Source organism: Chaetodon auriga, chromosome 13, assembly GCF_051107435.1.
Source record: "Chaetodon auriga isolate fChaAug3 chromosome 13, fChaAug3.hap1, whole genome shotgun sequence".
NCBI lineage: Eukaryota > Metazoa > Chordata > Actinopteri > Chaetodontiformes > Chaetodontidae > Chaetodon > Chaetodon auriga.
Window position 1 is genome coordinate 6,366,999 of NC_135086.1, and position 26,668 is coordinate 6,393,666.

Here is a 26,668-nt window from a genome sequence, read left to right on the forward strand (position 1 = left end):
TCGGCTATGTTCATCTGTAGAAGACTGTGGTTGTCTGTGGTGGATCTCACTAGACTACTGAAAACTTCCCTCGTGTGTAGTTAATACAACTTTTGAAAAATTTCCTCGTGTGTAGTTAATACGACTCTTGAAAAAATTTCCTCGCGTGTAGTTAATACGACTCTTGAAAATTTTCCTTGTGTGTAGTTAGTATGCCTCTATGGGGTTCAGAGAAGGTAACGGTACTGATAGAGTACAAACATCAAAGCCACTTCTGTTCCTTTGTATTTATTGGCTTTGATGTTGATAGACACATGAGAGGTTTGGTGGGCGGGGCTATTCCAGGTTCCCATGGCAACTGGAATTCATTCTTTCTTTTTGTACATTTCTTTTTTCCCCCTTTTTTTTACATTTGTTTTTTTTTGCTTTTTAACCCCCCCCCCCCCCCCCCCCCCGTTCTTTTATTTATTTATTTTTTTCTCCACTTTTACAGTTTGGATTTACATGAAACTGTTTACTCAAGTACTGTACCCTTATAATTTTGAAGTACTTGCACTTGAGTATTTTGATTTTCTGCCATTATATACTTCTACTGTTTTGGCCTATTACAGGTTAAGATGAGATAAAAATTTTGTTTTGCTTGTGTATACTTGTTCATACAAGCTGGTTCTAGTACTTCACTTGTGTTTTTCCATTTGTGAAGACTGCACTTTTTCTTCACCACTTTTCAGAGAGATATTTTAACTTTTCTGTTTGCTGAATACCAGTAAAGTCCCTTTTCTGTGGTGACTTTCCCCCTTAGTTTGTGTGGAATCCAATCTAGGACTACTTGTGAATGAAAATCCAGCTTCAGGATCAACATTACATGGCCGGTCTGTGTCATTAGACTGAAAATCACTGACTACCCTGAGTGGTGTAAGAAAATCTCTCACTTTATGGTTTTTACGATACTGTGATGTACGTCCAGTAAAACTATTAAGGCAGTTGGTTTCAAAGCTGCATCCCACGAATGGGCAACACACTATCTCTTTGCGTCTAAAGTGATGATGCAAATGAATGAATATTTTCTTTTTACAGCAGATGTCCTTGTTTTCACACAACCAGCACTGAACTGATAAGTTCTCTTGCCTTGCCTTGCAAGAGTCCTGTGTAATCTTGAAAGATGTGATTTCAAAGCACTAATGGTTCTAAATGTGCAACAGCAGTCCATGTGGATGCAAGGCCAGGTTGAACCTCTGTGATGCAGTCGATAGTGTTTCAGCAGAACAGCTTCACCGGCGTGGGTGAACTTGCGGCACTTGCACTGCATTAATTTCAATCTGAAAAACAAAGATGACAATTTGCTGGGGGTTAGTAAAGCAGTCAGTAGAAATTTTAAACATTTTATCAGTTTAATGACAATGTAAACAGTAGACTGGACACTAGAGTTGACAAGAGTGACGTTATAATATTCTGTCTCGTTTTTAATTTTCAATACATTTTGCTGCAGTAAAGATGAATTACAATTAACGTATATTAATTAAGGACACTACTCAACAAACCAACACCTACAACAGTCTAGGTTAAGAAAGTCAGCAGTCAATATGGCAGTATTGCACAGCAGTCAGTACATTTACATGACACTCGAAAAAATGGTATTTGCTCAGAGAAGCTCGCGGCTAGCTAATGCAGTGCCACTAGCATCAGCTAGCCGCTAGCTTTCGCTAATGACTGAAAGCTGTTTGTGTTTAAATGTTGAAAATGTGTCGGACGCTTTCTCTTCTCTACAACGTACTGCACAACACTACTCAGAATATAATTCCTGTATCATTTTAACTTAAAATAATGAAAGGTTGGCGAAAACGAGGCAGCACAGCCACAATGACACTTCAAGTATTAACAACTCACCAAATTGTTTTGGAGCAAACAACTGGCTGGCTTTGTTGTGCTAACTAACATTATTGCCTTGAATGTCAATAATTTATATTTTCAAGTTTTAGGCCAAAAAAATACTAGTTGTCTTTTTTACACTGTGGTGTGACTAGAATGACCTGAATTATTTGTTTTCTCCAAAAGAGCTGTCATCACAGGTTCTATATGTGCTTGTTCTCAGGTTGGAGAGCAGTGTGGTGCACAGATATTCTCATCCAGGTACATTTGTTGTGGCAGTTGAGTGCACCAGCAGTGACATGCAGATTACTGCCCAAAAAATCATGACCATTCAAGAGCCTATCAGAGTGTTTGGTGACATCACATGCTATGCTGGGAGATTGTCCTTTCATGCAACCAACTGCAAAGCCCTTTATGGGGAGACATTCCAGATTCAAATGGAACTAAAAGCAGGTAGTTGCCAAGATTACTTTAATATACCATAATTCATCCTGTCCAATTTGATATGACTGCTTGAAAGCATCATGTTTTGGTGTTTTCTTTTGTCAGATGGATTGTTTGACTTAAAACTGTGTAAATGTTGTTCCTCTTTTATTTCTGCAGGTACACATGTGACCTACAGAATCCAGAGTGATAAAGTCTTGTTGTCAGGTTTATCTGTTGTCAGAGGAAATGTTCCCCAGAACATCACAGTGATGCCAGACGTGGTGAAGCAGCTCGGGCCTGGCTGCCACCAGCTGACCCTTCATGCATCTAACATGGTCACATTCCCTGAAGTGTCTGCACATCTGCATGTAAATCAGCATTAATCAAGTAAACATGTCGTCTTCTATCAGTAAAGCTGTAACAAGTGACATGATGCATCCTTCCTTCTCATGGATCACTTGATTAAGGAGTTGATTGAGCAGTTAATGCCTCTTTAACTTAGAAATTAAATTTAACCTTTAATTATGGAATGCCATCACCTAATTAGTGTCATATCTGTAAATACCAGAACACACTGGATGCATCACCCACATCCCAGTTTAAAATTTTGATCCCTTGGCTAATCTTAGGCTAATTAGTGAAAATGTATAATCAATCAAAGTTTAATCAAAGGTAGACTCCAGGCATCTATAATACTGTCTGCGTGCCATGTTAAACAGACCGTTTGATGGACAAAGATCATATATATATATATTATTACTATTATTAGTAGTATTTTTTAAGTATTCAGCTGGTTGCAATCTGCAACCTCACTGCTAGATGCCACTATATCCTACACACCTTTATGGTAACCTTATGAAGTTATGAAGCCTACAACAGACGAAGCAGGGTCCCACTCATAAAAGCATTACTCTATAGTGCTACTAGTGGTCAAAAGCTGCACAGGGTGCTTTTGACAAATCAATTATTGTGTAATGTAAGTAGCACAATATAAACAAATACCAAATACATTTGCAACACGACATACTAGAGGGATTAAGCTGTTATCGTTAATCAGTCACATACTGTTGATTAATATTTTATCATTTCCTAATAATAGGTTTTTGTACATAGATACAAATATGTTTGGGGTTGCCAGGTATTGAGCCCTCATCCTTCACTACACTGCAGTGAGAAATGAAAACCATCTCGACCAACAACTATTTCTTAATGACTTGCCAACTTGTAACTGAAGGCCTTCTTGGCTCATTGTAACATGGGATGTCGATGCCAAATAATAATAATTTTATGTAGCACTTTTCAAGGTTAAGCAAAATGCTTTCCAGATTAAAGGATTTATAGTATTAATAAGGAATCCAGGAATCAGTCTGGTTCATGGAACAATTAAAAGGCTTTAATCAGGTGATATTAGGACCCTGAAAAATGTGTTTCTCTGTTTCGAAATTCTTCATATACTGTAGGTATGTGTGTTGGAGAGAGTAGCCGGCCTTCAGGCCTCTGTGTTGACACAGAAGGACTGTCTACACTCTCCAGATATTACTGTTGGTGTTTCTCTCGAGCGGGGAACGCCTGTCTTGCTCCTCTTCTCACTGACTGGAAGCAATAATTCTTTCTCTGAGACCAGAGAAATGAATACAACAAGGGGCATTTTTCATATTGGACGCCAGATCCCAGGTATGGAAGATATCAAGTAAGTTGCCATTATGAGGCAAAACTGTCATATAATGATTTATTTAACAACTAACCTACAACAATCTGGACAAAAATGCTTACATATATATATATTATTTTAAACAATGTAACTATGTATATGTGCAGTTTTGTTGATATGAGCTTGTTTTGATGGCTGAATGTTGTGCTTCAGGATCTGTACAAGTGAAACTCAGAGCATGGAACGTCTTCTCCTCTGTGGAGGTAGATGTGGATATGTTTGCTCCACGTGGCAAGGATTCAGTTAAAGCGGTAAAATGTTTTCATTTCACATTAAACAGCCGTTGTATTTTATATTTAAGGAAAAGAATACTCACTTCCTTTAGCTCTCCTAATTGTGTTATCAGCAGTCCCCCCATCTTACAGTGTGTACTGTATTATGTATGAATACTTTTCTTCATTTTCAGAGAATGAAGCACATTAGAGTTGCCAGATCTCTGTTGCAAATCAGTGCAAAGCCTTCAGCTTCAGTCTACAGTAAAAGTCAAGATATCACGCTTTCAATAAATGAAGCATCTACTCTAAATGACTTGACAAAGCGATACCAGTGGGAATGCAGTAAGAACAAGGCTTTTTCTATCAATTTTCAACTCAAAGATGAAGTATGAAATATTTTGTAAGTTTTAGATTTACCCATTATGAGTTTCATGAAGTAATATACAGTATTTTCATGTATTGCTTGTGTTGATTGTCTGAGCTGCAGATTAGGCCAGAAAAATACATTTAGAGCAGTTTGCTATCACCCTTAGTGTTGCTATGCATAAAACATACATATGATAACAGTAGCAGATTTAAATTGTTAGTAATTTTCAAAACAATGGATCCTTGATTTCACACAGTCATGAGCAAGAATTGGTTTCCCACAACTAGCAGGTTGTTAAAACCCCTTACCATTCCAGTAACAAAAGCATAAAACACCTAGCCAAGGCATACCCAACAGCTGGCCGTTGGAACAGTAAGGGTTATTAATAAGCCAGCAATGGTCAACTGCAGCTAGCTTATGAAGCTAACATTAGTACAGTGACATGAGTTGGTGAAAACTTTGTTAATGACTATCTTTTTCATGTTTAAATCTTACATTTAAGCTAGTCAGGAATAGGACCTTTTTTCTTTTTCTTTTTTTTCCCCAACATAACCTTTAACCCTCCAAACTAAGCTAAATATGTTCTTTGGTCATGGAAGTAACGTAAACTCTCTGTGACTATTGTATGTAGTAAGCCAGCTAGCCGAACGTGCTAAAGATTGCAGTTTATGCTCAAGCAGATAGAGTTGCTAAGCTATAACTGGATGATTGTTGGAGCTGTTTAAGAAATCTCCCATTATTCTTTTGCCTAAAGTACACAAGATCTCTTACAGATCATGAGTCAAAATAGCATCTGCTTAACCAACAGTAACTGTTTACACTGATCTTTCCTAAATAGACCTTTTGTATCAGCATGCCAGCTGTTATTGCAGCAGTATAATGACTTTCCCTGTTGATTCGCAGAGAATCCCTGTAAATGCCAAGGACGGTTTGAGGGACTGACTCACATCATTAAAGGAAGCTGCCTTCCAAATCCATTTCAATTCAATAAGTATCACTTTAATGTTATAAACAGAGGTAACAATAACGTGGAGAAAACTGAGTCCATATGCGTCACCCTTAACCCTTTGATGATGCCAATTTGGACAAGGTACTTGATGCTTTTGAAACTGCTCTGCTCTGAACCAAACATTCCCATCTGTCTGTTTGAGTATTTCAGGTGTAACTGTAATTTTATATAAACTTAGAGTAAAGATGTGCCAATGATGTGAAGTACCTGAATTATTATTTATGACGCTATTGACATCTAAAAATTGATGGAAACAATTGAAACTGCTCTGTAGAGGCATTGTGAACAATGTTATCATGAATAGATTGCTGCTTTACATTATACCCCTATATGGCTTTCCTGGACAGCTTTTTGAGAATCATTTTCGCTGTGTGTTAACCAAATTGTCTATGTATTTGTTGTGCCATAGACTCACTTGTACTGAAGGCTGTAACCCAGTAAAGAAGAACAAAGATGCAAAAATAAAAATCCATTGTGATACAGGTTTACAGTGTCCAAATGTTGTGTGGTACGTTGAGGACACAAGAGGCGAAAGCCATTGGCCAGTAAGTAAGTTTATGCTTGGGACTGAAAGATCAGATACTATTAAATGTTGTCAAAAAACAGCTATTTATTCACTGACTTAATCAATTGGTGTGCTAATTTATTTACAGAAGGAGACAAAGAGCTGTTACATAGATGCAGAGAAAAGACCACTTGAAAGAAAACAGGATGGTGGGACTGAATACACTGTGAGTCATGCCACTCTTGCACAGGCCGAGTCTGAAGGTCTGGATGTCACTGTGGTGATCACGACTGGTACGTCAATTCTGGGTTTCAGACCAGTGATGTATTTGTGCCAAACTTGCAAAAATATGGAGTTAATGAAGGGTTAATGCTGAGAGGAGTTTTCGCATGTATATTTTTGGCTAACTGGAACATAAAATTTCATTAATGCACGTAAATTAAATCCATATCATTGCAGGAAGTACTGTTTCAATTTAAAGGAATGATTTAAATACTGTTGGCCTTTCAGTGTTTTTTACTGTTTAATCAATATTAACAAACCTGTTTTTGCAAAATAGCTCTTTATTTCTTGCAAAAGCTACACATTATACATGATCCTTTTCTTTTCATTCCAAAGAGGATGTCATACCTTCTTACAAATCATACACCATCAAGACATCTACAGAGCCTACAGCTCCTACCACCACAAAGTCAAGCACTTCGACCGCAGCCACTGCTGACCCTACCACGAAATCACCTGACACACCTAATGCCACCACTATCGCCACAAATACCGCTACCACCGCTGTCACTGCCACCACCGCCATCACCACAACCATCGCTGCCACCACTGGCACATTTCCACCAGCCACCACCAACAATTTGGATAACCTTAAGTGTACCATATCACCGCAGAGTGGAACAATCCTTGATGCTTTCAAAATAACTTGCAGTACTGAAACACCTTGTAATAACTGTCAGTATTGTTTTAAGACTCATGAGGGTAAGTATCCAGGTTAGCAAACTTTTCTGGGATATGAGGGCTGATTTATCTAATTTCATGAAAACTTATCCCATAATCACTATTGTAAATCTATTAATCTAACTTATTTTCTTGTTTAAAAATTGTCAGGTAAGCATCTGTATTGCAGCAACAACAATGAAGTGAAGGCTGTCTTCCTTCCTCTGGGAGACAGCAGTTCAAACTACAGCCTGATTATTACAGCAACTGCAAAAAATAGCAGCTTTGTAGCTAACACCACTATAACTACAAAGGTTTGTCAAACGCCCGATGATTAAAAAAGGATGCCTGACAGAACAAGACCTATGGAAATGCCCTAATTTTCCTTCCTTTGTAAGAAAGTGGCTTTTTCTTCTCAGGTGCTGGACTCCACGGCTAACTCCAGCTCTTCAGTGGGTGCTCTTAAAGCTGCAGTGGAGAAAGCTGTGGCTGAGCTGCAGAAACACAGTCTACTGTCAGGAGAAGCCTTGGGACAAATCTTCAATTCTGTGTCTCAGAAACTTAACAGTCAGTCTGATGAAGCGGAAAACGCTAGTAGGCAACAGGTAACTGCACTCAGTCTGTAAATATGGATTACTAGATATCGTAGACGCTTAGACATCAACTTGGATTGCAAAAATGTCTGCGTTTTAACAGGTGGCACAGCGGCTCGATTTAGATCAATCCAGTAATATTCACAAGTTTACTTGCTGATTTGTGCTGGAAACAAACCCCCTGAGCCAGATCAGTCAAATATGTTGCATTGTCCTACTCTTCAGCTATTTTTGTGTGTTATTGTTCAAAGTCCCCATCGCTACAAGAAACAACAACAACCTCCGAGCTAGCAACCTACACGCTGAAAATTATGTTTGATGAAGATTTTGATAGCGCAGTATGGCAGGTCTGCACACATTTAGCCATTTTGATACAACGGCTCACCTCCCCAGGTTCAAAAAGCCAAATCAAGTCCCCCCCGACAGGAGTCTGCAAGGTCATCGTTGCTGCATTATGGGCTTAGTGCCACCCAGGACAGTTGTGATTAGTTTTAAGAAATACAAACAAGGCAGGGCCTGTGGTTTATACACACCGTGTGTTCTTGGCTGGTTTGCAAGTGTTAGCCACTGAGGACAAAACTACTGGAGAGCTGAATGCAGTCAGCAGAGCTAAGCTAGCTTTTCATGGTCAATAAATGAGTGACTGAGCGCTTATGAAACTAATATGTTTTGTTATCGCTTTATTCACATGTTATATACATGATTTTGTGTCTTAGTAGCAGTACCACTACTATCCAAGATTCAGTTACATCAGAAGACCATGTATAACCTATAGAGAGCTGATGTGCTTTGACATTAGAAACAATAATAAAACACATGCACTGGATATTCTCTGTATCTAGTAAAAAAAGATATTGCACTACCAAATACTAACCTGAATAACCATATAAACACTGATTGCTTTTGTCTGTTGAAGCTTCGTGAGCAGATGCTGGACATAATGATTAGCACAGTACAAAAAGTTCCCACCAGCACTCCAGCAGAAGTTCAGATGATAGCCAGAGGACTGAGTGCTGTTACCCAGAAAGGCACTGAACTCAGCTCTTCAGCTCAGGTAAGATAATGAACCCAACACTGATTGAACAATAACATGATGGGAGAGAGGAATAAATCAGCCATGCTTGTATAAAATCATTAAGTGCTGTTTTTGCTAAGGTTCACTGCTTTACATGAACAAGATTCAGATTCAGAAAACTTACTGATCCCCGCAGGGATATTGCTTTGTTGCAGTACAAATTATTCAACACACAGTCGGAAAGCCATGTAATTGGTGTATGTGAGGCAGGATATTAAAGGAGACATAATATTAATTACATAGATCATAAGGCCTTTGATTAAAAAAAAGGTCACTATTGCTTACGAGAGTTGATTCCCACCTGCAGGAAGAGGCTTCGTTATTTTTCGCAAACCTCAGCTCATCTCTCCTCCACATGGAAGTGAACAACAGTGAAGAGGTGCACCTTGCAGCCAGCACCATTGTGGAAGGAGCAGGCAACATCCTGGACTACTCTTCCACTGTGAGTGTGTAAACTGATGGCATTTCCTCCTCTCTGGAACGTTGGGTGATTTGGATATTACACATGCTGATCGGTGACTATAACCCTTGAAGAGCACATAAATTGTGTGTGCAATTTTGCTCATCCCAGGAATATTTACAGTCCCCATATGCCGGCTGTTTTTCAGTTTTTCAGCATGGCAATTGGACACCTTGTAGTTTAAACCGTGTCTCTGTTTACTGATATTACATTTCTTCACAGAGTGAAACAGCCTCTCCCTGGTAATAAAAGCTGTGTGTTATCCTTTTCAGAAAAACATCTCTGATGCCCTTCTCACAACTCTGGCCAATACACAGAGCGCACTGTTAACTTTTAAAAATGCTGACGAGGAACCAGTTATCATCCAAGAAGCTCATATTGGTGTGTTTGTTAATAGGTAAGTTTGTCTTTGTCATTTAGGTCTGTGCTCAAGATCTCCTGACTGTTTCAAACACACCAGTAGGCTCAATGAAGAGCATCTGCAAAGTAAAATTCAAAGCCTAAGTGTCTAATAACTAACTAATATCAGTCTCTTTTTATTCTTTTTCCCTTAGAGTAACACCAGGAAGTTTGCACACAAAGCCTATAAATTTTCCCAACTGCTCCTGCCCCGCATTTTCTCTCCCAGTGATACCCGCTAATATATTTCCTTCAGCTGAACCAGTGGACATACGCGTAAGTCAGTGGGAGTGCCAACATGTATTCATGTGTGTCTTGTTGTGTGTTGTGGTAATATAGTATATTATTTTCTCATGTACTGGTTCACTGGGTCTTCTTGACTCATCGAGTTTCAGGCGGACACCCTACTGTGTGCACATTCCAGTGTTTTACAGAGGATGCATGTAAGATTCAATGTTTTTTCTCAGTTAAAAGTGTCTCAAAGACTAATGATGTTTTTCTCATTTGCAGATGCTAAGTTTAGATAAAAACCCATTTTCCTGGAATGACAGAGGGAACATAAGTGGCCAAATAGGTGCTCTATCTCTCACCGCAAAAGATGGCTCCAGCATCAATGTGGAAAACTTAAGTGAGGATGTTGAGGTCAGCACAGTGCAGCTTCTACACAGAATTGTTCTACAACGTGCTTTCCTGTCGAGAACATGTTCTCTGTGGGGACAGAGCTATGCCCTCAGACGTCATTTCAATGAACTGAGGGACCTCGTGCTAGAGGGAGCACTCTGTGTGAAATGAAAACTAGGTCTGGAAATGTATTGTGAACAATGTATGTGACAGAATTAAGCGCTTTTTTTTTTATGCAGAAGCTTTAGTAAGTAAAGCAAATGTGATTACAGCTGCTTTTAGCTTCACACGCATGCAGCAGGCAGTGGGTACTATGATTAAAAGGAGCATATTAACAGTGATGGAGAAGTGATGCACTAAACTGAAAATAATTCACATAATTCAGTGAATAATTGTAGGATCTTTTACTCTTTTGTATCCACTTTATCTGCACCTTGTACCATGGCTTCAACCGTGTACATCATATTCTTTTGAGAAGAATTTGAGCACATATGCTCTCAGGAAGCGCTGGTCATACTGCATGCTCTGAGGATAAAAATACTTTTCGTGTACTCCACCTAACTTCAAGTGTTGTTTGGAGGCCAGGAGTCACTGAATTCACGCTGCTGATACTAAAAAGGAGGCTTTGTTTATTATTTATTATGTTACTCCCTTATTAAAATGTTTTATTAGATTACAAACTGCTGATGGGAAGAATTATTTTACATCTCTAAGCAAAATCTTACATTTGGATCTGTTTTCTGGCATTTTGCTCGGGCCACAGATTCTCTTGCCAAGGCCTCCTGGAGAGCAGGTGAACACCTCTTTTTTGGACCTGGGGAACTTCAGCACAACGGTCATAGATCTTCCTTCCGCTGACACCACGCTGTTGTTAAAGGTGCAGTAGCATGTTTTTATCTCCACTGCTGAGAAAAGTTAAGTCATGTTCGCTTTGGTCTGCTTTGCTGCTATGGGCAGTTTTATCAAATTGACTGTAGGGTCATCCACTATGATTGCTAACGTCATAAATTTTTGAACTGTCCATATTTTTGCTAATTTTATCTTTAATCTTGATATCATGAGACTTAAGATTGCAGAAAACTGTGTTTACATAATGACTGTCTTTGCTTTTCTGGGTGCACATTTTGCTGCAACTATGTCATTGAAACTGCACCATTTAAAGATGGTGCCCTCAAATGATCCTCTACCCTTCAAGCTGTTCCTCGGTTATATGGACTACCCCACTGACACAAATTATGTTGCAATGACAGAGATGCCTCACCAGGGAACAACACAAGGTAATAAATATGGGCGGACACACTATGTTTATAACTCTAATGCCCTTAATTTGATTTTTGATGCAGATCACGATACTTGAGTATTTGCATGTGTGTGTGTGTGTGTGTGTGTGTTATTCAGAGGAGAGGTACACTTGGGTACTAGAACCTAAGGATTTGAAGGGAAACACTGGAGTGCACTATCTTGTAGTGAGGCCCATAGTCGGTCCAGGTATAAAATCCATTGACGCCAATTTATCAGTCACCTCCATCACTACTGCATGTAAATTTTGGAATGAATCGACATTGGATTGGAGCAATCATGGATGCAGGGTAAGTACCGTAATTCATTAAATCTGCCCGTCATGTATAACAGACTTTAATGGCACTAAATGTTGTCTTCCAAGGTTGGTGTTCAGACCACACATTTAGTCACCCAGTGCCTCTGCAACCACCTGAGCTTCTTTGGGAGCTCTTTCTTTGTCACTCCCAACCTTGTCGACCCGTCACGCACTGCTGAGCTCTTTGCAACGTTTGCTGAGAATCCTGTGGTCGTCTGCTTCGTGGGGGCGCTCTTTGCGGCCTATCTCTTGGTGGTTGTGTGGGCTCGACGAAAGGACATACAAGACGTGGCCAAGGTACACGACGCCTCCAGCACCAGGGTGTAATTCATAAATAATGTAACATTACGCAAAGTGTTGCCAGTTTCCCAGCTACAAAAAGCATCTCAAAAGAAAGATGCTTAATGCTGTTTGGCAGGTGAAGGTGACTGTACTGGAGGACAACGACCCCATGGATGAGTACCGCTACCTGTTGAGTGTCAGCACTGGGCATCGGAGAGGAGCCTCCACTTCCTCTCAGGTAAATGTGTTATCAGTTCAATTATTCTGCTTTTACATCAAAATTAGTGCATATATTTGGGTTTTTTAAACGCAGGTAAACATGCTAACAATAGGCGATTGGCTTCTCTCCCTTTGTCAGCAGATTTTAGTTTTTTTAGTGTGTGTCAAATACAAAATAAAAGCCAATGACAATATTATGGTGGTTTCTTTTGTATATCTTTCATGAGATGATGATGATGATGATGATGATGAGACAAAAATTTCTTTAGTCGAAACATAATTCAGGTTGACTTTGATGAATGTTGTATTTGGATTATTCACTGTGCATTCACTTGTTGAATGCCTGATTAAATTTTGAGAGAATTATCTGTAACAGTGTGTTAATGTCATTGTAATATTTAAACAATTAGGCAGATTGACTGTATTGAATGGGAGATATAATATCTGACCATACATCACACACAGTCTATTGAAGCTTGGTGTTATTTACTACAACTTAATGAAGTGATTATTCTTATTTATCGCTTCTGCCATTTTTAACTAAGCTGCACTGAAAAGTTTGCATTACAGTATTTCTTAAGGTCAAAACAGAGGTCTTGCTGTTTGTTGTGTCATGTAAACTGCTTTTATTTCAGTTTTTAACTTTGCAGTTTTAACATCGTGCTAAACTGTTTTAGGTGACAATAACTCTGCTGGGTGCAGAGGGAAACAGTGAACCACATCACCTGACAGACCCAAAGAAATGTGTGTTTGAGAGAGGCGCGGTGGATCTGTTTCTGCTAACTGTGCCCTTTTCCCTGGGAGACCTGCAAGGCATCAGACTGTGGCACAACAACTCAGGGAGCCATCCTGCCTGGTAGGCATCCATTCATCTATTTTCTATACCGACTATCCCTTTCGGGGTTGCAGGGGGGGGCTGGAGCCTATCCCAGCTGTCAATGGGCGAGAGGCGGAGTACACCCTGAACTGGTCGCCAGTCGATTGCAGGGGCCTGGTAGGCAAATACAGAAATTTATAAAACATCCTCCAAGTGTACATATTTTCACCCTCATTAGAAAGTATTTCAATTTAACAGTAGTCATGGCATTACTGTTGTTATGTCGCTCAGGGAGTAAAGCACTAATCAGAAGGTTGGTAGTTTGATCCCTGGCTCAAGCAGTCTACTTGAAGTGTCTTTGAGCAAGATACTGAAAGCCAAATTGCGTGTGAATGGATGAATGCTGACTTGTAGAACCCTTTGAGTGGTCTGCAAGACTAGAAAAGTGTTACATAAATGTAGTCCATTTACCTGTTACTTCAAATATGACCTACAACACCATGAACATGGAGCATGAGGTCAGTACAGTAAGTCTGATTTTCTTTTCAGGAAAACATAAACCCTCTCTGAGCTTTGTTCAGCAATCAATTTTGTCAATTCAGTGTAATTTCTGAAGTCTGACCTGTCGGCTGTGGTGCAACTTTGAACTTTTAGACATACTGACACATAACTCAACGTCTTTTTTATTGTCTAAGTTGTTACAGTCTTTGCATTTTCACTGTTTTTTCCAGGTATGTTGGTAATATCATGGTGCAGGATTTACAGACGGAGCAGAAATGGCATTTTCTATGCAACTCCTGGCTGTCCATAGACATAGCTGATTGTTCCCTTGATAAAGTTTTCCCTGTTTCGAGCGAGATGGATTTGAAGAGGTTCAGGTAAGGTGAAAGCAAAATTATAAACCCAAGCACACTGCTGAAGTCCACAGACTGAATGTGAAACTGAAAGTGTGAGTTTTCATTTGAACCTAAATAATGGGAGCACAGATCAAATGCAAATGAAATGCAATAGCTGGTTTGGATTTTAGCTTTGTTTGTTGCAAGCTTGCTTTTTCAAATATTAAAATGTCAGGGCTTTCAGTCGAGCACCCACTTTTTCCCATCACTTGAAACATCTACCAAAATGGCATTTTGCTGGATGAGAGCAGGGTTGAGAATCAAAAGGAGACAAGTATCATTTACAGCAATATTTAAAACAAGCAACCATAACCCAGGCTGTCCTGAAATGCATTTATTCTATTTATTTATTTATTTATTATCATTTTTTCCAAAGACAAAATCAGTTGACTAATATAAAAACTGTAAATTTGTTGTCCCAGAAGACCATATTTTGAATCCCCTGGCCAGATTTTTAGCATCCTAAAATTCAACTTGGTGCACAGCACTAAATATCCCTGAAAGGCTACGCTCACCAAGCTAAGCAGGCTGTAAATTGTGTGTTTCATATTTTATATCTGGTTAAAGACTGATACTGAAATAGACTGCAATAAGAATCACGTACATCCAGTCCCTGTGAAGCCCTGAAATATACAGCCTGGATTTACTGATGATTTCTAGCTCTTTCTTTAGGCACTCAAGTATTAACTACAACGCTATGTCAACATCCATCTAATTCACTGAGGTTTAAAATGTTCCTTTTTCACGGGGTGATCCCATTGTTGCTATAATTCTGCAGTAATTTGTTCTTCATGAAGACCTCAAGAGATTTCAGTGACGGACACCTCTGGTACTCTGTGATCAGCCGCCCACCGAGCAGCACCTTCACTTGCGTTCAGAGAATTTCCTGCTGTTTTTCCCTGCTGCTCTGCACCATGCTGACCAGCATCATGTTTTATGGCATCCCAGCAGATCCCTCTGAGCAGACCATGGACCTGGGTACAACACATTTTCATTGTCTCTTTCACCTGTAATATTTGCAGGAGGCTTTTCTTTGCTTTTCAGTTTTGAGAACTCTGTCGTCTGTTTTCTGACCATGTAAAGTTGCTGGCTGTTTGATGTACACGTGTTTTAAGCAAACATTGTGTGATGACTAGTTATATTGCAATGCACATCCTGTACAATCTCTTTTGCCTCTCTCTCGCTCTCTCTGTGTCCAGGACACTTTGAGTTTACCTGGCAGCAGTTCATGATCGGAGTTCAAAGTTCCCTCATCATGTTTCCAGTCAATATCCTTATTGTTAGTATCTTCAGAAACACTCGTCCTCGGGAGACTTCTTGTTGCAAGCGCAAAAAGGAGAAACTGGATGCCCTTGAGCAGACATCCGTCTCACAGTCTCCCCCCACCAACGCAAATGTCAACGTTTCTTTAGAAACTGTCATCATGGTCGGTCCTTCATGATTTTCATGTGCTGTTCAATAGTAATCATTTAAAAAAATCAACTTTTTATGGACTATGACAGTCCATGTACATATTCAAAATAGTGACGGATATGCAAATGCATGTAGTGTATATCATAATTTCATATATTCTCTGTAATTTTATACAAGTGTTTTGCACACTTTCTCCCTCAGGATATCACAAGAATTGCCCATTCACTGTCTAAGACCGTGAAAAGCAACATACCATGCACTGAGTCCGAATTTGGACCTGGACAAGTTGATATCAACGCTGTCCTTGCTGTGGTGGAAGACTTCATCAAACAGAACAACAAAAGCAGTGATAACGGCCAGTCCAAAACTCAGAGCTGTCACAACCTCGTTCAGCCTCAGCTGACAGGTGTGTACCCGCTGTGGATAGTGTATGCTGTGACATTTTACACAAGTGAGAGTGCAATGCAGAGCATCGTCACACCTCGAAACAGGCTAAACTGGATGAGCTACAAGAATAAAATGTGACAGAGACAGTGTTATGCAGGCAAGTTTTGTGGTGAGCGAGCTAATCGCTAACAAGCTGAAACCTCATTCTGAAGGAGCATTTGTTAAAGAGAGCCTTTTTGCTGCTGTGGAGATGCTAGCACTGGACAAAGTGAAATTATTCCAAAGTGTCAGTTTGTCTGGAATAAGTCATAGAGATGAAGGAAAACCTGACGTGGAAACTCAGTCATAGCAAGTGTCTGTGTGCTTTGGCCTTCGTGGTGGGGGCGAAGTACCTCTCAGAGCTGAACCTCAAGCTCCAGCAGCTTCTCTGCTCTGCTCTGCTTTCAAAATGTGATGTGAAATTATGGCTGTGGGAAGTTCAACTGAAAAGGGATTAAAAATGTGCATTTTCCTGTTCTGCGATAACAAAAGCCTGCGGTGACATCTGAATATGCTGAGTGATGAGATGAGTACGAAAACTCTCCCTCAGGCGTTTGCTGGGAGGAAAATATTACCCAATTGGAAAACCATAATTGAATATGCTCTTTAATTCCTGTAGCAGGCAAGTTTTAGAACAACAAACACAGGTACACTCCCACGGACACAGTCACTGTATCTGCTGCTAGCATACAGCAAACATACAGGTAGTCCACACCCGGTGTTTTAGGCAACTAAAGATAGGCTGCACAAGTGGTCCAATTTGCACAACTGACGCAACTCAGAAATTTGCTTTGCTTTCTGTCTGAACGTGCATATGTGTGACGTGTGCCACCAGTAAAAAGGTAGACAATTAACCAAATCAGAAATGTTGTGCATTTTCAGAGGGCAGCGCCAGTATGCATCCAACAGTGGAGGGGATTCAGAAGAAGAGCAACAAAACCCAGTATCTATACCGGCAGCTGTGTCACATTGACAAAGAGCTGAGTCTGCTGGGACCCTCCAGCTTTCCCTCCCCGCACAGCTACAGCCAGGCTCAGCAGCAAGTCCAGGGCATGATGGGCCTTCTTGAAGATCAGCTCTTCAAATTCAGCTGTGTCAACCAAGACGATCCGACCCAGAAGAAGTATAGACGTCACTCATTAATGTGATGGTGGTGGCTTGGATGTGATTATTGTATAGTTATTTTTTACTTTTTGATAGCATACCAGAGCCTTGAAAGTCACTTGCTAGTCTTTGAAGTGAAGAATTCATTGCCTTTATGTTTATTTTATCTCTGTCTTTGATTACTTGTCTTTCGTCTTGGGTTTGCTTTGAACGACACTTCCAAGAAAGTAGTTGAGCTCATTGTGTTTAAGTTATGAATAAAATGATCCCAGCCCACAACTGTAATACCATTTGACATTAATAGAACATTGTCAGGAGTCTTTAAACCGTTCAACGTGATAGATTATTTGTATCATATGTTTCAACGGTTTTCCCGCTTTCACTTGCAGGTTGAGCGGGACAGACAGCACTGATGGTGACGGTGGTCAGAAGAAAAGGGTGTGCTGTCACGGAGGGCTACCCTGGTGGTTCGTTTTTTTCGGATGGCTGCTGGTGATCGCGACCAGTGTTGTGGCGGGATATTTCACAATGCTTTATGGGTTGAAATTTGGGAAGGAACGCTCCATAAGTTGGTTGATATCCATGACTGTGTCCTTTTTTCAGAGTATCCTCGTCATTCAGCCATTGAAGGTGAGACGGTGCTTTCCCCTCTTTCTTCGTTTTCTCATAGTATAAACTTTCCTACACAGTATGAATGTTCACTTTGTGTACTCACTTATGTCCATACCTTTTACCACAGGTGCTATGTCTTGCGGTCTTTTTTGCCCTTGTAATAAAGAAAGTAGATGAGGACGATTATCAAAACGTGGCCTTTGTGGAAAGTGACAGAAATCTAGGTAAATGATAAGAAAATACACTTTCATTGTCTGAAATTTGTAGTCATCATCAGAAATATTCAGGTTTTACAACAAATAGACAAATGAGTCTTCCTCCACAGGTGATTGTCAGGACCAACACACAGTCAGACAGGACCGCAGCCTCTATCAGCCGCCGCCTCCTGCAGACATCGAGAGGATGAGAAGGAACATGATTTTGGAACAGAAAGCCTTTGCCCTCATCAGGGAGATTTTAAGTAAGTAGAAGCATTGTTGTTTTTTTTTTTTTTTTTTTGGTTTTATTCCTATGGCAGCGTTTCAGAGGGAAGATTAGCAGCGTTTCAGAGGGAAGATTAGCATATTCATTCATCAGCTGTTCATAGGACAACAGGCACATTCACAAATGAATTTTTATTGATTTTTTTTATTGATGATTGAAGTGTCTCTGATCCCCAACGTTGTTATCACATGTTTAATTTGGAGAGCTATACCACATTTGTTGCAGCCTACATGGGATTTATGTGGATGTTGCTGCTGGTGGCGTACGGCCAGAGAGACCCCAATGCTTTTTTCCTGAACCAGCACATTCGGAACAGCTTCAGAAGAAACATCTCAGACAGCATGAGCCTTGGTGATGTGTTCACATGGGCCAACACATCTCTGCTAAGTAACCTGTTTGGAGTTTATCCAGGTAATAAAAGGTCATTTTTGCCAAAATGTCTTTGTGTTTTGCTCCACAGCTGGTGAGCAGGACGTCTTTAGCATCCTATTTCTGATTTGTGTCTATTTGCAGCACACAGTGTTTTACATAAGAGCTGGGTTTTGTAATGGAAGGTTAATGCCAAAAAAAGGAGCAATTACCAGGTGTCAGATGATTCTGGTGATGATTCAAACCCGGTGGATTTCTGGCATGTCGGGAATGTTGCTTGGCTCTCCTCCAGTCCTACATGGCTGCTGTCAGAAGATCCATTATGATAGCAGTGAGCTTGTTTTTTGTATGACTGGATTAATGTTTTACACGTTGAGTCTAAAACTGGCATCTTGAGACGCTGTGACCATGTTTTAATCATCTAGACATCGCCGGCTGCTTCTTACTATGTGATCATTATTAGCATTAGACAGAGTAACGCTGCCTTTCTCTCTTTTTGTCAACATTGAATAGAACGTGTCCACATGAACCGTATCTTGGCTGGCATTGACCTTGTTCCTAAAGTTGACGTTCAGCATCAGTGTGTCTGCACAGTGTTTGCTCAGCTTAATGTACATGTCAGTTTTTACAGCTAATAACACATTTGGGACAGTTTTAAGATAAAACTTGAGCTTGTTCAAAAGAGCCATATTTTTGGGTAAATAATCAACAGTAATATGAAAGGTAACACTAACACTGGGTCAAAACATTGGTCAACTTACTGGACTGGACCTAAAGTTAGCCCAGTGTTGTACTAGAGCTTTTGACCCAATGGTTTTAGTATGTTCTAATTGCATAGCATAGCATAACAGCATAGCACTGATTGAAGACTGATAGTTGTGAATTTGCACAGAGACCACAAATTGAAAGCAACCTTCATTCAGCACTGTCTGAGAAAAACTGAACAAACAAACTTAAATATGTTATGTTTCAGGATTTATCACAGATGGAAACTCCAAGCTAGTGGGCCTTGCCCGTCTTCGTCAGTTGAGAGTGCAGAAGGGCTCCTGTCAGATAGCCGGGTCCGTGCTGCAGTTTGTACCAGACTGCAACACTCCATATTCATGGGAGGCGGAGGACATGGGCTCCTATGACCGTGGCTGGAATCACTCTGTGAGGGATAACATCTCTACAAGCACCTCCAGCCCGTGGAAGTACCAGACACAGGCTCAGCTCAGGGCTTATCCTGTCTGGGGCAAAATGGCACTCTACAGGGCAGGTGGCTTTGTAGCAGAGCTCGGCCCCGATTTACAAAATGCCAGCAGGTTCGTACATCAGCAGGGTAGAATGCATCAACACGAGAAACAAAGACATTTTATTTTTCTTTCCTGGACTGCGAGTTGACATTATCCTCAGTGGGTTAAGAGGGTTCAGTGACACTCAAAGCAATCAATATATGAAATCTGAAAATACATAAACATAAAAAAATGTTATTTTGTTGAACAAAGCTAGTGTGAAATGCAAAGAGACCTACAGTAAAAATATTCTTGCGTACTTCATCTACAGCACCCTTGAGTATCTGTTCAGGAACAAATGGCTGGATGCGTACACCAGGGCGATCTTTGCAGAGTTCACTGTTTATAATGCTAATGTCAACCTCTTCTGCATCGTCACACTGTTGCTGGAGACTGCAGCCGTGGGTAAGCTTCAGCATTGCTTTACCAAAGATGCAGATGTGACTTATACTGTCAGATCTTGTTGCTTCACACCGATATACTGTACACCACATTATATGAATGAGACCATGCAATCCTGCTTGTATGTAAATATAATTGCTCCCGTTGGTTTTATAGGAGCATTTCAGTTCAGCAGTGAGCTGCAGAGTGTCCGGCTGTACCAATCACCTGGTGGCTTTCACGTCTTCGTCATGGCTGCTGAGGTCATATACATGCTTTTCATCCTCTATTACATGTTCCTGCAGGTAAACATTAGCATGACGACTAAAGAATGTGGTTCCAGCCCCATTAATTGGTTGGTTCTTTGTTAACCAACTATATGTTTAAGTCCAGATATTTAATAATTAATTAAGGGGTTTCTTTATTTACTGAGGGCTCCACAAACTCAGACTCACATGAATGCTGTCACCCCAGCTTTGAAGGGAGCGTGACACTTCTAGATGTCTTTCACAATTGTTTCATGATATAATTGTTTGCAGTTGTGAGTGGAGAGAATTGATCTTTAGGATGATTTGCCGATGAGGCTGTTGTGCTCAAAACGTGCATGTGGTTTCCAAGTCGTCAGACTCTCAGTAACTTATTTGTTTGTAAATACAAGAACAATTTACATCTGACTCAAAGCACCTTGTTTTCACTCCACGCTTCGTGTTTCCTGTAATCTTTCATCCCAATCAATTGAACAGGAAGGAAATATGAGGACATTAACAGTAATGTGTTGATGGTGTTGCTGTTGGAAACGTAATAAAATGAATCTCTGTCATTTGTGGTTTTCTTCCATATAGCAGCCTTTAGTCGATACATAATCACTGTTCCCTCTACAGCAGTTCTCTTTAGTGCAGCAGAGTCATATCTCAATATACTTTCTTCAGGTCTGCTTTCTCCATTTTTGATTAGTGTCATGGGTGTTCACCATTAACTTTAGTTTCTGAGACAGTAAGGTCCAATTTTCTGTCCTTCCTTGCAGCCCCTTGAGACTTTTACTGTGATACAGGGTTTCACAGATAAACTTGTCTGATGTGGTGAAGTGGTTTTCTTCTTATTTAGGTTACTGGCTCCTCTCATGCTACATGTGACCATCCTCTCTTTTCTTACCCTGGAAGGGCAAATTAATGAAGCAGCAGCGGTGGGCTTACTTCAGGAGCACGTGGAACCTTCTTGAGCTGATCATCATCCTACTGAGCTGGAGCGCCATGGCCATCTTCATCAAGAGGACCCTGCTTGGGAACCGCGATATAACTTTCTACCACAATCACAAAGACCAGTGAGACGAACATTTACTAAACTAACCTTATGTTTGATCTTTGGCATAAAAAGCAAGTGTCAAGCCAACACCGTCATAAGTGGGCTTTATGTTGTGGTTAGGTGTTAGCTTACTAAAGCTTTTTAGCATATTTGTTTGCTCTCCTTCTATAATCGTATCACTATTTTGCAGTGTTTTTTTAAAGGAATCGTTTTCTCCTATCTGTGATAGCTCACGTCTTTACTGTGTGTGTAGATTTGCCAGTTTTTATGAGACAGCCACAGCAGATTCAACGCTCCAGTATCTGATCGCCTTCCTGGTCCTGCTCGCCACCGTCAAACTGTGGCATCTGCTCAGACTGAACCCCAAGATGAACATGATCTCGGCGACACTGCAGCGGGCCTGGAGTGACATTTCCGGATTCCTCCTGATCATAGTGATCATGTTCATGGCGTATTCCGTTGCAGTGAGTAGCTTGTCCTTTATGAAGTCTGTCTGGTTCTTATGCATTAGATGGGCAAGAACGTACAGTAAATCACTACTATTTTTGGATTTTTGAAATAACGCAGTGTTGTGATTTTTTTTCTCAAGATAAAATAAAAACTCTTTTGTATGTCCTGTGGTACACTTCAGTTGTGTTTTGTGCTAATTATCAACTTTTAGCATGCTGTGACTAAGATGGCAAACCTGGTATATTACGCATTTGCATTTTAGCATGAGCATGTTAGCTTCTGTGGTGGTGGTGGTGGTGCTGTGGGAGGTTGTCTTTAATGTATTCATGAATTTTCATCTTCTAATTCACAATACATGTTCTCTTGTTAAAATGACTACATACGGATGAGGAGTATGAAATATTAATAACCTAACCATTACCTCCATTTTCTATTTAAACAACTCCTTCTAGTGCAACATGATTTATGGCTGGAAGCTTTCCTCTTATAGAACCTTAGCAAATGCTCTCGTGACCATCATCAGTTTGCAGACAGGCATCTTTAACTATGGCGAGGTGCGTGACATCTTCCCCGAGCACAGATTTTCTATGTAAAATACTTGCACATGTAATTTTCTTGGTTAATAATAAGGATGAACTGTGGAATCTGTGCATAAATAAGGATTTGGAAGTGGTCAGTGTCAGCTCAAGCTAATATGAAAGTCTCACCGTTTGCCAGGTTTTGAACGACACCCCTCTGCTTGGTGGATTAGTCGTTGGTTCCTGTGTCGTGTTCATGACATTTGTGGTGCTTAATCTCCTCCTGTCGGTGATCCTCGTGGCATTCAACCAGGAACAAATATATCACAAGGTAAGCAACTAATCAAGATTTCCATACTGTATGAACTTTATGGTAATAGAGATATTTGGGTTTTACTCCTCATCTTCCATAAAATGGTGGTCAGAGGTTTTCCAAGAATCCTACTAGCAACATTTGTGTCAGTGTTGATCAAATAATTAGATCTATAATGACATTTACTGAAGATTAAACCATTTATTGAATAGTAAGCAATGACTGAGTTCAGGTGAGGCAGAGTCTCTTGTGCTGAGCTGGAGGGTTGGCAGATCCAATCTCCCTGTGAGAGTGGACAGACAGGTCCAACACAGGTGTAGCAAGGCAGTATAAACGACAAATACTGGTTGGAACCTGGTTGCTCACTGAGCGAGCAGGTGAGTCCTGATTCATGAATGAGCACAGGTGTGCTCAAGAGGCCAGTCCCAACCTGCTGGCCACGCCCTGCAGCAACACAGACTAGACAAACATGGGAGAGACAGACAGGAGACACAAGGACGGGGAAACACAGGAGCACAGAGGGGGAAAGGAGACTGCAGATCTCCACAGGTGTGCTGTGTTCCTTTGCTTAGCTCGTGATGACGACACAACCAGAATACACAGAATACAGACACATGTTGCAGATACAGATTTAAACAACTAAACAATGAAAATTTAATTCAGTTTTAACTTTCTGATTTGGATGCAGTGTACGCTCGACACCAGATGTAGACATTTTGTGACGATACCTTATCATCAGGCCACTGAAGGAGATTTGAATGGGAAAAGCTGCATCCTTGAAGTGTAACAGAGATAAATTTGCAGTACAAAAATTTGAAAATTACATGTTGATATAAATGCTTCGTGACTTAAAATACTACCTTAAACAATAAGCAATTCAGCTTTGTATTTGAGTATGACAGACTCCTTCCAATGAGATATCTTAACAACTATTGAATCACCTTTATTGGCCACATATGTGTAGTTTGTACACATACAAGGATTTTTTTCCTTCATGTGTCTCCAGTGTACATCTTATGTTCCTGTATTTGGTTTCACTAATATCAGCCTTGCTTGTACAAACAGTTCAATTCAACAGCTGTGATTAATAAGTGAGCTGCGCAGCTCCTTTTTCAAACATTTTATTTAACATCACCAATAACAAATTTACGTTTAGTCGAGGTAATAGACGAAACAGAAAGTCAGCCGGGCAATAAGTCAAACATCAGGCAGTGATATTCCCAACAATGGGAATAATAAGGGCTGCAACGGCAGTCTGCAGCGGAACAAAGACAACCTGGCAAACGGGTGGTGGAGAGCTGGGACTGATTGGATGATTGACAACAGGCGATGATAAAACTGGTGGGAACCTGAACAATGACAGGAAGTTAAACATACAGGAATGCATAAAGGAGAGTTACTACAAAATAAAACAGGAAATGCTGTTAGCTAGAGTCCGAGTCTGACGTCTGTTAAAATTACTCGCTGTGCATCAAAATGTGGGCGCTGCAGATACGATGCTGCTCCGATTCTGCTGATTTATACTCAAAAGTTCCACATGTTTCAGACATTGGATGGTCTCCCACTTTTCCAACTCTTCACATGCCGTCAGCTGTGTCTTCGGACAAAGTTAAGCCAGCTATGCAGTTTAGCTCCCATCTCCCAGCTTACGCCGTTTCTTCATCCATTCATATTCATTCTCTTTAAACTCATATCTGCTCATTTATACCTTCAGCTAGAAACTTGAATTAAACCTTAAAATATTCCACCTTTCATGCATTATGGGTATTATTATTCTTTTATAGCCACTCCGACATCCAGCATTCACACCACAGTTTTTTTCAGAAATTGCCTTCTTTGGTTATGATTGATGATGAATACATAACTGACCCTGAATTAATATTGATTCAACCATCATCTACAAAGTCAGACTGCTGCTACATTTCAGCAGACGTATTGAAACAATGAAGTGAAACAATACTGATTCAACTATCATCTAAAAGCCAGACTCCATGTAAATTTTAGCTGATTCAAAATTTAAACAAAGGAAAAATAGTTAATTAACCTTTTTGTTCTTTGACATGTTTTACAAATAGTCTAAGAAATAACTAAGGCAAGATCTTTTTAGGAATTGACTTTTCTCCTCCATACAAATTTAAAGTTAAGAAATAAAACACCCCTAAAAAACCTGTAAAAAACACACACTACACACTAAACCAAGTATTGTTGGTAGATATTAGTATTATTACATTGTTAAAAATTACCTTTGCATACGCTTCAATATGAATAATACAACAAAACATGAAACTACATCAAAACACATTTGAATAACTGGAAAAACTAGATGTTCATTCATGTCGTTATTACGTTTTTATGGACCAAAAACATTTGCACAACATTCTCCGAACATTGTGGGAAAGTTACCACATGGAAAGCTGTAAGGAACGCGGTGTGGTGCTCAAAAAAAAAAAATGCATTCAAGGCCACAGCGGGACATGCTCATGTCTCTGTGCGGACCTTATTTCAGCTGGCACAGAATGTCACAGTTCTTCCATCAACGAAGGCACACAGAGAGAGAGACGGAGGTCATTCTTCTATTTAAGGAAGAATGACATTCTGAAATACAGTTCCAGCGTCACAAATTTGCCCAACTAAGCTGACAGATGGCTCGTTATGCTCTCCAAATACTTGCTTCGGCACAAAGTACAAGGCTGAAATTTTATGTTTCCTCAGAATCTCCAATGAAACTTCCATAAAACACGCTTTTACCTGCTCGTTATGCTTCTTCACAGCATGTGCGGCTGCTAACAAGAGCAATTGTCTCTCAGTACCCTGTGCAAGGTTGGTTTAATCGCTGAAGAAGACATGGCCAACAAAAAGCAGCTAAAGGTTACCACTGCCACTGCCCATCCTTCAGATCATTTTCTCTTTGGACAGGAAGAAAAAAGAAACTTAAGTTGTGCGAGAGCATGTGTGAGCTTGTTTTTGTAATTTGAAACTGCTCACTACATCAACTAGCTCAGCAATCACGCCAAATCAAACCTTAACTGTTCTCATGAGAATGTCTGGAAAACAATGCAACCGTAACTCTTCAATTTGTCACGTGTAAGTCAAACAACTGACAGCGATTCCTTAATATTTGATCATTGCAACACATGACACACTGCAGCTGTCAGTAAGGCATTAGGTCTGTGCGTCTTCCTAATGCTGGTGAGCAGTGAAGCAGCAGCCAGCAGCTTTAATTAATGGCGTCCATGCACAGGTGTATGTATGGAGCTGCGAAGTGCACAATAGTAATTGAAAACATGTCGGTGTTAGCTGCAGAAGCTAGCCGTTTAATTCATATTTGCGTGAGGAACAAAAAGTCTTTCTCTTTGAAAGCGGACAGAAGCTACCCAGCGAGCTAGCAGTTGTCGAACCTGCACAAACAGTCGTTTCTTTGTTAATCTCTGTGTGTTTTTTCTTCCCCTTAACCATGAATGAGATGCATGTAATCCACCTTCATGCCTCAAAGACAACACATTGATACAACCTAAGGTCATGGACTAAAAACACTCCTTACATGATATCTGTAGCAGTGAGGAGTGTCAAGAGCATCTCTTCTCTTCTCCCCACTCTAAAAATGATTTTTCCATCTCTCCTCTCTCTCTCAGCCCTCAGACGAGGAGGAGATTGTCGACGTGATGCTGAAGAAAATCTGCAGTCTTTTTGGGATCAGATATAAAAATACCAAAGACGCCCCGGGGCCTGACGTGAACAGTGACAGCGGCTTGACTCTTAATAACAGCAGAAATATCTTGAACAATTCCTCAACTGATGCAAACATTTTTCAAACATCTGACAACTCAGTAAACCTCTAGGATCATATTTTGTGTGCATTAATAGCTCGTCTGCTCCTGTTCATTATTCTTTGCTTGTTCCCTGCTGGAAGGTCAGAGCACGCTGTGCTGCTTTGCAAACAGAGTGTGAGAGATAATTATCACATACAGAATTATACTGAACGGTACTGGTGTGAATGACATGTTTATGTTGAGAATATGTTATTCACGTAATTGATTTCTT

The 26,668-nt window shown here is 40.2% G+C and overlaps 1 protein-coding gene across 1 annotated transcript in view; it reads left to right on the forward strand.

Annotated features, from left to right (window-relative positions):
* LOC143330797 (polycystin-1-like protein 2) overlaps positions 1–26,466 on the forward strand; it is a 34,251-nt gene extending 7,785 nt beyond the window's left edge. Inside the window, exons 6-35 of the mRNA XM_076747556.1 lie at positions 2,072–2,301; positions 2,452–2,642; positions 3,735–3,948; positions 4,139–4,236; positions 7,443–7,537; positions 9,706–9,826; positions 10,061–10,192; positions 10,935–11,048; positions 11,334–11,448; positions 11,570–11,760; positions 11,835–12,065; positions 12,187–12,288; positions 12,947–13,125; positions 13,818–13,964; positions 14,761–14,960; positions 15,182–15,408; positions 15,597–15,801; positions 16,704–16,944; positions 17,315–17,555; positions 17,665–17,739; positions 17,841–17,997; positions 18,246–18,431; positions 19,363–19,693; positions 19,935–20,068; positions 20,222–20,349; positions 21,205–21,365; positions 21,600–21,810; positions 22,249–22,350; positions 22,514–22,645; positions 26,260–26,466. Coding sequence (XP_076603671.1) covers positions 2,072–2,301; positions 2,452–2,642; positions 3,735–3,948; positions 4,139–4,236; positions 7,443–7,537; positions 9,706–9,826; positions 10,061–10,192; positions 10,935–11,048; positions 11,334–11,448; positions 11,570–11,760; positions 11,835–12,065; positions 12,187–12,288; positions 12,947–13,125; positions 13,818–13,964; positions 14,761–14,960; positions 15,182–15,408; positions 15,597–15,801; positions 16,704–16,944; positions 17,315–17,555; positions 17,665–17,739; positions 17,841–17,997; positions 18,246–18,431; positions 19,363–19,693; positions 19,935–20,068; positions 20,222–20,349; positions 21,205–21,365; positions 21,600–21,810; positions 22,249–22,350; positions 22,514–22,645; positions 26,260–26,466 — 5,098 coding nt within the window. The remainder of the gene's footprint in view (positions 1–2,071; positions 2,302–2,451; positions 2,643–3,734; positions 3,949–4,138; positions 4,237–7,442; positions 7,538–9,705; positions 9,827–10,060; positions 10,193–10,934; positions 11,049–11,333; positions 11,449–11,569; positions 11,761–11,834; positions 12,066–12,186; positions 12,289–12,946; positions 13,126–13,817; positions 13,965–14,760; positions 14,961–15,181; positions 15,409–15,596; positions 15,802–16,703; positions 16,945–17,314; positions 17,556–17,664; positions 17,740–17,840; positions 17,998–18,245; positions 18,432–19,362; positions 19,694–19,934; positions 20,069–20,221; positions 20,350–21,204; positions 21,366–21,599; positions 21,811–22,248; positions 22,351–22,513; positions 22,646–26,259) is intronic.
* Positions 26,467–26,668: the final 202 nt, after the last annotated feature.